This window comes from Chrysochloris asiatica, unplaced genomic scaffold, assembly GCF_000296735.1.
Source record: "Chrysochloris asiatica unplaced genomic scaffold, ChrAsi1.0 scaffold00005, whole genome shotgun sequence".
Classification (NCBI taxonomy): domain Eukaryota; kingdom Metazoa; phylum Chordata; class Mammalia; order Afrosoricida; family Chrysochloridae; genus Chrysochloris; species Chrysochloris asiatica.
Window position 1 is genome coordinate 5,286,526 of NW_006408523.1, and position 11,159 is coordinate 5,297,684.

At 44.1% G+C, this 11,159-nt stretch overlaps 1 protein-coding gene across 1 annotated transcript in view; it reads left to right on the forward strand.

Moving 5' to 3' along the window:
- Positions 1-2,448: 2,448 nt before the first annotated feature.
- Positions 2,449-11,159, forward strand: part of USPL1 (ubiquitin specific peptidase like 1) — a 47,980-nt gene continuing 39,269 nt past the window's right edge. Inside the window, exons 1-3 of the mRNA XM_006832047.1 lie at positions 2,449-2,547; positions 3,072-3,200; positions 7,376-7,994. Of these exons, the coding sequence (XP_006832110.1) occupies positions 2,449-2,547; positions 3,072-3,200; positions 7,376-7,994 (847 nt within the window). The remainder of the gene's footprint in view (positions 2,548-3,071; positions 3,201-7,375; positions 7,995-11,159) is intronic.

The window sequence follows — 11,159 nt, forward strand, 5'->3', positions numbered from 1 at the left end:
AGAGCCAACTCAACAGCACTTAACAACAGCAAAACTTTTTAAAAATCATATTTATTTTTAAAAGAAAATCGTTCTTTGTTTTGAAGGAGCCCTGGTGGCACTGTTTAAGTTCTCAGCTGCACTTTACATTTGACAGTCATGCTGCAGAGAGAGCTGCCGTCATCTGCTTTCTTAAAGACAGCTGCTAAGAAACCCTACGGTACACTTCTAGCCTGTCCTGCAGGGTCACTACGAGTTGTAGTCACTTGGTGGCAGTGGATTCGGTTTGATTTGCCTTGAAAGCTGTGTGATCCTGCAGCTCAAACAGAATAATAACGTAGCTCGTTTTTATAGTGAATCTGTGAATCTGGTTCCAGGAGATCGTTGTCATCTTGAGATTGTTTTTATAACATCCCTGCTAAGTAATTCATCTCTGCATAAAGATTTCCTATCTCTGGTTTCTGTCTGTTTAACACATGCATGGAACTCCAGCATGGAACTCCAGTTTCGTGGTTTTGACTTTACTGAGTGGGTTCTAGTCCATAGACTCTGCACTCAACCAACTGGTACCATGTGTAATTTGTGTGACGACAGTAGTTATCTGTTTTAGTGCAGATCATTTCATACAAAATAGCAGTTTGCTGACAGCTTTAAAAAGTAGCCTTATTTTCAACTGGTACAATACTTTTGGTGGTTGAAAATAGTAGGATTTATGGGATGTTTGCATTGTTTCTTTTGTTGCTTTCAAGTAAGGAAGCAACTGATCTAGGGCTTTTAAAGTATGTCAGCATATTTGTTTCAAATTGTACACATTGTTTGTTGTTAAGTGCCATTGAGTCTGTTGCAATTTATGGAGAACCCTGTCTTGGATTTCCAAGGAGCAGCTGGTGGGTTTGAACCGCTGACTTTAAAAATGTTAATTTTCAAACTCTGGTCAGTCTGCCTGTTGGTTATGATTCTGACTCAGTGACCCTAGAGAACAGAGTAGGGATTTTGTGGTCCGTGAATTATTGGCTCTGTTTCTTCTGGCGCTCGTCTTTGTAACTCCCACCAAACGACTTTTTCCTGATAGGGAAGGTGGAGGAGATGCTGATAGGCTTATATGGTTCAGTTGAGAGTGATTGTGAAAACGTGTCACTCTAACTAGGGCTTAGTCAATTTTGCCATCCTGTTAAGTGTTGTCAAGTTGGTTCCGACTCATAGATACCCTGTATAGGATTTCCAGGGAGCGGCTGGTGGATTTGAACTGCTGACATTGTGGGTAGCAGTCTAGTGCTGATCCTACAGTGCCATGCCAGGACTCCTTTGCCACTCGCTGGGCATACAGTGAGCCCCTTGCTGACCTGAAAGGGCACTAGGCTCCTTTGCTTGACTAACCAAGTGCCTCAGTCTGATGTCCAGTTCTAGGATTCTTGAGATTAGGACAGGTGCCCTGGCCCTCCAGCTTCTGTAGCCGTGGTGATCAACAGTGTATTTGGCGCGAGTTAGGAGACCATCCAGGTCTGGACTGCACATTTGGGGCTCATCACCTTCTAAGCCACAGGAGCCATTTCCTTGATGGTTCCCGAGTTCTGTGAGGTGTTGCAGCACATTCAGACTCAGAGTGACCCTAACAGGATGGAGTAGAACTGTCCATAGGATTTCTGAGGCTGTAGATCTTTATGGAAGCCTTTTTTCTCTCGAGGAATGGCTGGTGGGTTCTAATGTTCTGTTAGCAGATCGGCGCTTAAACCACTGCATCACCAGGACTCCTATTGGTCACCAGCTGCTTCTGCTGCATGTTACGGAGTTGGTTCTACCTCGTAGCGACCCTGTACAGGGTTTCTGAGTCTGTAAGTCTTTACAGGAGCAGATAGCTTCATCTTTCTCCTGCAGAACAGCTGGTGGACTTGTGATGAGGAGCCCAACATGTAACCGTCCTGATCAGTATGTTGTTAAGTGCTGTTAAGTCGGTTCCAACTCACAGTGACCCTGGATAGGGTTTCCAAGGAGTGACTGGTGGGTTTGAACTGCTGACCTTGTGGTTAGCAGTCCACTGCTTATCCTACAGTGCTTCACCAGGACCCCCTCTGATCAATATCGTTGTTAGGTGCCATCAAGTCGGTACTGACTCATAGTGACCCTTTGCACTTTAAATTATAGCTACACATTATGTTTAATTTCTTACTGCTATGAGTTGGTCCTACTGCCTGTGTCTGCCCTGTCCCCACAGAATTGCTCAGGCTTATACAGAAGTTTAGCTATTGTTTTTGCTTAAGATCACAATTTCAGAATATGTTAGCTCTAGGACATGTATCTCTCAAATATGCTTAATATAGCTCTTGAATCTTATAAAATAGTCTAGCTCATTTTCAAAGTAAATAGGATTTTTATTTAATTGCTTATTGACTTTTTTTTTCCAGGGTTCATTGAAAAATCCTTAGTGATATTGACATGTTTCAAGTGACCTAAATTAGCCAATGACTCGGAATGATGGATTCCCCGAAGATTGGAAATGGTTTGCCAGTGATTGGACAAGGGACTGGTATAGGGGTCTCTTCACTCCACATGGTGGGGTATTTGGGAAAAGTTAGTGAACTCATTTTTAGTCTCGGTGCAAAGTTTTTCTTTTTCTCCTATTTTTGAGACTTAGATTTGGTTTTAATTTTCCTAGTTAATTCTTGAAAAATGTGTGTCTTCCACGGAAATCTTACAGCAATGGCGAAAGATTGTTTAAATGTGTTTACCTCTCTGTTTTATTTATATGTGAAAGTAAAGTGAAACATAGACTGTACGGTTCACTAATCTTTGTAAAAAACATGGAACCTGTGTTTTTCCTGGCAGTTGATGTTACCTTTTTCCTTTGCAAATAAAACGAATGCTGTTCTCAACACTTACAGTGCAATGCTTACAGCGGACAGCTTCTCTCGAGTGCTCGCTGTACGGAAACCCTTCTGTGTGCATTTCTTTTATTTGCCACGTTTAAAATATCGTGCCAGGGCAATTCTGGTTAAGAATTGTTGATTTTTTTCTGGTTATCTTTCTGTTGAACTTGTTGGTAATTTGGTGTAATGGGAATGCCTGTGTTTTCATTGGCTTTGTTTTTCTTTTAGAATTATGATTTGGCGGAAGGTCCAGAAAATGGGTACTGCCCAGTTTGTAGAGAGAAGGGAAAGCTGAAAGCATTAAAGTCATACCGCATTAGTTTTCAAGAATCTATCTTTCTGTGTGAGGACCTACAGGTAAAGTATTCATCTTATGTGATTTGTGGGGGTTAGCCTTTAGTTTTTTTCTTCAGTGTGTAAATTTGTACTTTTTTATATTTTAGAATGTAGCTTTTTAAAGCTAGATAGATGATCTGAGATTCTAAATCTGTCTGATAAATAATTGTAAGTGGTTTCTGTTGTATTTTCCACCTGGTTTCCTGCGTTGTGACAAAAGAAAAGAAGGATGATTATCATTAGATTTGACTCAAGTAAGGGGAAAGATGCTAGGGCTTCAAAAAAAATGGTGGGAAAATGGAATTGAAAACTAAGGGAATTTTCCCATGAACTTTCTGAAGCCCCCTCATGTACATCTATTTTTTTTTTTTTCTTGAAACCTTTTGGAGGTTTTTGCTTCCTGTTAGCATATAGAGGGTATTAGGTTTACTGACTTTGAGACTTATTAATCTCTTAATGTACCTGGAGTAATAGGGGCGGGTGAGGTGTCACTGAATATGCTCTGAGTTAAGTGTTACGTATTTAAGGCTCGGTTTATTTTATTTTATTTATGGCTATAAATGACCCTGTATATATTCCGGTGTGGTGCTGTTGGATCCACATTGGACTGTGAACTACAAGGTCGGCAGTTCAAACCCACTAACTGCTCATGGGAAAACCTGTAGAGAGTCACTCTGAGTCTGAGTGGACTCAACAACATCATTTAGCAACAATAACAATGTATCTTTTATAGTTAATTATAGTAATTTGTACCCTTGAGTACAGCTTTTATATGGGAACTCATTACATTTTATGAGGGTCTACATTTTAATGTATTGAACAATTTGTGGAACTGTTTTATATGTGTTTAATTCTCAAAACTGCATGGTATGTATTCCCATTACGTGAATGGGGAAGCAAACGTGGCGGGTTTAGGAACCATAGGGCTTGTGGCGCAGCAGAGCTGGGGTTGGAATGCAGTTTTCTATGTGAAAACCCTTTGCCATCAAGCCGATTTTGACTCTTAGTAACCCTCCAGTACAGAGTAGAACTGCCCGTAGGCTTTCCACGGCTGTAATCTCTATGGAAACAGACAGTCTTCTGTGTCTCCCATGGAGTGGCTGATGTCTTTAGACTACCCACCTTTCACTTAACAGCCCAACAATTAACTCAAGGCTCTCTTCTCATTTTAGATCTGTTTTAGTCCATCTAAATTAGCAACTCCTCCGAACCACCTTTGAAAGCCGTCTGAGTTGAGCAGTAGATTCTAAATCAGTAGAGCTGGCCCAGATCTGTAGTTTTACAAGCTTTGATGGTGAGTCAGATGATTGGCCAAGTCCGGAGAATACTTGATTAAACCACACTGCGGGTGATAACGTAGGACTTGAAGAAAACCCATCCCAGGCTTTCTGACACATAGAGACACATTTCTGTGTGTGTTCTGTAGGCTGGTTTGAGCATCACTGTGTTAGGCACTGTTCCAGATGTTACGGCACAATATTCAGCAAAACATAAGATGTTCTAGCTCTTAGAGTGGGAGCACAAGGCTGCAAACAAGTAAAATACACCTTTTGTATGTCCCTTGGTAAATACAGTGGAGAAAAAGAGTGCCGTAGGAAGCAAGGTTTGCGGTTTGAGATAGAATGGCAGGGAACGCCTCTGCCGGAAAGAAATGATTTGGAGCAAGCATAAGGCCCCCAAAGAGAGTCAGAGCTGCTTTTCATGTTTGTGCTGCTGCAGAGAAGCCAGCCCAGCTGACCTAGAATACGTGAGAGCAGAGTGATAGAAGACATGCAGAAACAAAAGTAGGGGGCTGGGCTAAGTGTTAGAGTCTCGTAGGTCACTGAAAGGTGTCTTATGTGCTGGGAGAACTGAGCCATAGCAGAGATATGGTGGAGTCTGGTATGCGCGTTGTGAGACTCTCTGGCTGCTGTGTTGAAAGTACATGTCATGCATGGGTAAGACTGAAGCAGGAAGGTGGGCGAGGTACAGTATCTCAGTCGGGGGAGAAGACGGTGGCAGAGGTAATGAGATGTGGTTGGACTTGACCTTCATTTTGAAAATGGAGCCAGCACGATCTGCTGAAAGATGAAGATACGGGGTAGCAGAGTGGGAGAGAAGAATTATGGATGATCCCAGTGTCTGGGGCCTGAGCAGTTGAAAGAATTCAGTTGGCGGTTACAGAGGTTGGAAAGAAGTGAGAAGAAGAAGGTTTGAAGGCAAGCTCAAGAGCTGTTTCTGCCATTAGGTCCGACTGGAGGTTGGAGATAGTATTAGATAACCCATGAGACTGGGTGACATTACCCAAGAGTCTGGATAAAGAGGAGTCCTGGTGTGGCGCTATAGGGTAGGCACTAGACTGCTAACCACAAGGTCGGCAGTTCAAACCAACCTGCCATTCCTTATGACAAATGGGTAAAAGAGACCCCAGGACTAAGCCACGGACACTGTAGCATTAGGAGCTGGGGTCAAGTACAAAAGAGTAATGAGCTAGAAACAAAACCAGAAGAAAGAGTTCGTTGTCCAAGCAGTCCGGGAAGGTGAGGACTCAACTGGAGGCCATTGGAGACCTTATAGCAGTGACCTGGTTGGAATGGATCCGATAGAAATGGAGGCAGCAGAATTGAGACGTGTAATATCTGTGGTGGTGCTTGCAGGTGGTTGAAACGCCGGTTGCGTGTAGCGGTGGTGGTAATTTTTGATTCATTGTGAGCCCATGGGACAGAGGAGAACTGCCATGTATGACCTTCTAGGCTGTCATCTCTGTGGAACCATAGAGCCACTGGGTGGGTCTAAACCCTCAGCCTTCCTGTTGTGCCACCAAGTAGTGTAACCAGGAGAGAAGGAAAACCAGAAGACTGAGGAGAAAGGGGCCCGCTGGGAGTCCTGGACGTGCTATGTGTGTGTGATTGCAAGTGAGGGGTTTCGTCCATGTCAGGTGTCTGTTGAATTGGAGCAAACCACCTCAGAACTGGGCGGGTCAGAATTCTTGGTGGCTCACTTTGTTGTTTCTTGTGATTCCTCGATTTGACCACGCAGCTCCTAGACCTGGTGTGCTGTGCTCTGGGACAACTGATATGTCCTCGTGATTGGTAATTGGTGTTTGGAGTTCAGCGTCGGCAGTTAGCCACAGGTCTTGGTTCTTTCCCGTGAGGGTCTCTTCAGGAGGCTGCTGGGCTCCTCCCAGTTTGGTGGCTGGGACTGAGAAGGGAGGTCCAGAGAGAGTCTTTGGAGTGGACAAATGCCAGCGTGCAGACACTGAGCCTGCCCGCAGGTATGGCACCTTGGCTAATGTCCCCTTTGCCAGAGCTGTGGGACGCCAAGCCCGGAGTCTGTGCAGTAGGGGACGGGGATGTGGACCACTCCAGGAGTACTGTCTTGGGTTGGAGGCCATGCAACAGGCTTCAAAAAGTCCATGGGAAATGGAATTGAACGAGATTGGAATTCCACACCCCTCCTCCCCTTACTTAGGAGTCCTGGTGTGGCCCTGTGGGTTAATGCACCAGGCTACAAAGCCGTTTGAACTGCAGGGTCGGTGGTTCAAACTCACCAGCCACTCCTCGGAAACCCTATACAGGGTCACTATGGTTCGGAATCGACTTGACGGCACTTAATAACAACAACAACCCTTAGTTATGTGGAAGGAGGTCAATTGTAAATTGATTTCTTGAATTTGCCTTTTAAAATATTTTAAGACTTTTCAAATAGCAGAAATTCTCTGATTATTTGAGTGGTTTGTTTGTAGTTTTGATTGATGGTTGTAATTATATTTATGCACCATGCGATCTGATGAGGTCATTAAAATTCATTCAATTTTACTCTAGTTGTTGGGTGCCATGGAGTCGGTACTGACTCATAGCGACCTTATGTGCAGAGAACGAAACACTGCCCCGATGAAAATAAAGAGACATAGCAGTTCTCTCCCAGTCATAGTCAGTTTCAAGATAGAGGAAGTAGGTTTCTGCTAATTGTGAGGTTGGCAGTTCAAGCCCACCAGCTACTCCACGGGAGAAGCTGCCTGCTCCCATAAAGAGCTACAGACTTGGAACCTGTATGCAGCGTCGCTGTGAATTGGAATTGAGTTGAAGGCAGTGGGTTTGGTTTTGGTGTTTGAATATTACACCTCATGTTGAAATCATATCTTTCACAACATAGTATAAAGTGAACCTTGAACTGTTTGAATTTGTGTCGTTTTTATCATTTTTGTTTTTCTCCAGTGCATCTACCCTTTGGGCTCTAAATCACTTACTAATGTAATTTCTCCTGATTTGGATGATTGCCACACTCCAAATAAGCCTCACAAAAGGAAAGTCTTCGCGACCAGCTGTGAAGACTCTTCCCTTTTTGCAAATCCCAAGAAGACTAGAACTCATGGTGTTGTTGATGGCGAGCAGACTCTGACTAGCAAGCACCATGGAGAAGCCTCATCAAACTTACCTGACTTACCCCAAAGCAGTGGGCAGAATCCTGTGCCTTCATCCGCTCCCTCAGAGCACAAGGAGGCTGTGGAAGCTGACGTTGTTAACTTTGCTGTGGAGGACGATCCTCCTGTTGTCCATGTCTCCAGAACCAGGGGGACGTCCCCTCAGCATGAGGGTGGCACCTCTAAACTGGAAATGCCACCGGAGGCCCACAGAGCACCCTGTGTCCAGTGGAGAAATGCTCATGCGCTTTGTTGGCTTGACTGTATCCTGTCGACACTGGTGCACCTGGAAGGGTTAGAACATGCGCTGACTGGACTGTGCTCCACCGGAGAGTCTCTGTTCCACCGACTGTTCACAAAGTATCAGGAAGCAAATCGGCTTCTGGCTACCAGGTCACTGGATGGCGCTAAAGGTTTGTACTCACAGGTGGTTTCTCTTTCGTGGTTTTCCCAGCACCAGTTTTGATGACTGGAGCTTTATTTTTTTATTTAATAAACTTGGAATGTGTTTGTAGCGAAGGTCTGCACAGCAGTTGGAGCATCCAGTTTACCAGTTTATACGAATTGATGACACTCAGGAGCTTTGTTCTCATTGTTTCCCTTCTGTGGTTCCATCTCCACTCACCTCGTTTCCCTGCCCTCTTAAGTTTTCGTCTGTGCTTTGGTCTCATGGAGGGGTTTGTAAAGGAACATAGGACTGACCGGCTGCTGCTGTGGCTGAGTGTTGTCCCATTGCTTCCAAGCCACATGACCCTGTGTAGGGTTCCGAGGAGCAGCTGATGAGCTTGAACCGCTGACCGTGCAGTCCAGTGCATGAACCCTCAGTGCCACACCAGGACTCCATTTCAGTATTTTTGAGCCTGTTTGTTATTTAGCTACAAGGTGGCCTTGGGCTAGTTTTGGTTTAAGGTTGAAGAGTATTTCTGAGCAGTAGTCTTGTGAGGGTCCTTGAGTTGTCACCAGTCCAGTAGCTCTGGTTTTAAAAATTTGTTTTGTTTTAAATGTTTTTTTAAGGAATTCTCTTTGATTTCCAAAAATGTTGATTTAAGTGTTTTCTCACCATGTGTGGAAAAAAATTGCTTCTGTTTTCTGCAGAGACCTGGGAGCAAAGAACTCAGGGACAGATGTCATGATGTTTGCGATAACACCAGTTACATTGTCATGAATGCCCCAAAGATAGGCTTTCTCAGAAACTCAGGGTAAGGAAGTAAGGTTCTGCCGAAGCTTGTCATGATAACTGGTGATTATAGAGCATAGTCAAGTGACGACGTGACATTTCTAGGATACTGAAAAGTAAAAAGAAGAAAGTCAAAAGTACTCAAAACTCCAAAATCTCTTGTACAATTAGTGTATGCTATTGTTCTTTTGGACTCCTGGTGTGGTGCTGTAGGATCCGTGCAGGACTGCTAGTTTCAAGGTTGGTGGTTCAGACCCACTAACCACTCCTCAAAGCCCCTATACAGGGTCGCTATGGTCAGGATTGACTCAGTGGCACTTGACAGCAACAACATTGTTCTTTTATTGTCTATAAAACAGACTACCCACCTGTAATAAAAAAAAAAAAGAGGTTCCCCTCTTCTTCCTCCACAATGAATGAAAATATTCCCAACCTTAAATCCACCTATGTGTCCACTCCCGCTCCTGCCTCCGCCCTAGGTAATCATTCTTCTGAAATGTGTCTTGTCATTGCTGCTTAATCGTATTTCCAAGTGTCTATGACTAAACAGGACTCCTGGTGTGGCACTGTGGAGTCAGCACTGGACTGGTAAGCTCCAGGTTGGTGGTTCAAACCCACTAACTGCTTCTCAGAAACTCTATAAGGGTTTCTATGAGCTGGAACCAACTCAGCAACACTTTACAGCAGCAACAACATGACAAAACAGTATGTTTAAAAACTGTGTTTGTTTTAAACATAACAGAAAGAGGCTTGTACAGTGTGCCTACCAGGACTTACTAAAGGAAAATATATGTATGAAGTTGTTTGTGGTTGTGGCTCATTCATTTTCTTTTTTAAAATTGTACATATATATAAAAAGAGAGTAAGTGAGTCCTGGTATGTCACTGCAAGTTCATGCACTGGACCTCCAAGGTCAGTTTGAACCCCAGGGTTGGCAGTTCAAGGTCACCAGCTGCTCCTTGGAAACCTTATACAGGGTCGCAATGAGTCAGAACCAACTTGACAGCACTTAACCACACGTTTTTGAGACTGAAAATCTTTGCAGGAGCAGAATGTCTCATTTTTCTCGTGACCTGGCAGATAGCATCCCAAAGGCCTAACTCACAGAACCACCATGGCCCCTTCACCGCAGGTATGGAATTGTCAGATCTTAGATGGTCAGGGTTTACCACATGGTGGCGAATTGTTTTTCTAAAGTGATTGCACCAGTTAGCAACATGGATGGAGGTGTCCCAATCTTTGTTCTCCTTTCTTCTTCTGAGACTTTGAAGGTTTTGCTGTGTGTGTGCTGATCTGCATTTTCCAGATTGCATACAGGTTGAATCACCCTTCATGTGCATAAACCAATCCCAACCCAGTACAATCAAGTTGATTCTGACTCCTAGTGACAGCAAAGCCCAGTGCCATCGAGTCCATGCTGGACTTCTGAGGCTAAATCTTTAGGGGAGCAGCTTCCACTTTTTCCCAAGGAAAATGTTTGAACTACCGACCTTGTGGATAACAACCCAATACCTGACCCATGGTGACACCAGGGCACCTTATAGGACGCAGTAGAACTCCCTATCTTTGTTGTTATTTTTATCTGACATAGGATGCCAAATCTCCCAGTTCGTTGCTTTTTTTACTCTTAAAGATGTCTTAGGATATTCAGAAGTTGTTGGTCTTTCATTTTGTAACAAATGGTGGTACAAACAGTTAAGCGCTCAACTCCTAGTTGAAAGGTTGGTGGTTCAAGCCCACCTAGAGGTGCCTTAGAAGATGGGCCTGGCATTCAGTTGGCTTCTGAAAGGTCACTGCCTTGAAAACCCAGTGGAGCAGCCCTCCTCTGCACACGTGGGCGCCAGGAGTCTGCATGGACTTAAAGGCGATTAACCGCATCTCTGCCTCTAAACAGCTTTCCTTTTCCCAAGATCAGAAAGTCATTCCTTGTCTTTTCACTGAAATGTTAGGACATTTTGCTTTTGGCATTGACATTCTTACTGCAGCTGGAGTTCATTTTATGTGTGCTGGTAGTAGTGGTTGTGCACCGTGGCTTTGGTTCCGACTCAGAACAACCCAGTGTGAGGCTGTGCATCTTTACCGGAGCAGAAAGCCTCATCTTTCTCCCACAGAGCAGATGGTAGATTTGAACTGCTGACCCTGCAGTTAGCAGCCCAGCTCATACCCGATAATGCTACCAGGGCTCCTTAATTTTTAGGTATGGTGTGAGGTAAAGAGCTGGTTTATTTCTAGTAGCATGGATAGTTGTCTGCATTTGCCTGCCACACCATCTTATCCATATCCCAACATTGCATTTATGTATGGTGTGAGGTAAAGAGCTGGTTTATTTCTAGTAGCATGGATAGTTGTCTGCGTTTGCCTGCCACACCACCTTATCCATATCCCAACATTGCATTTATGT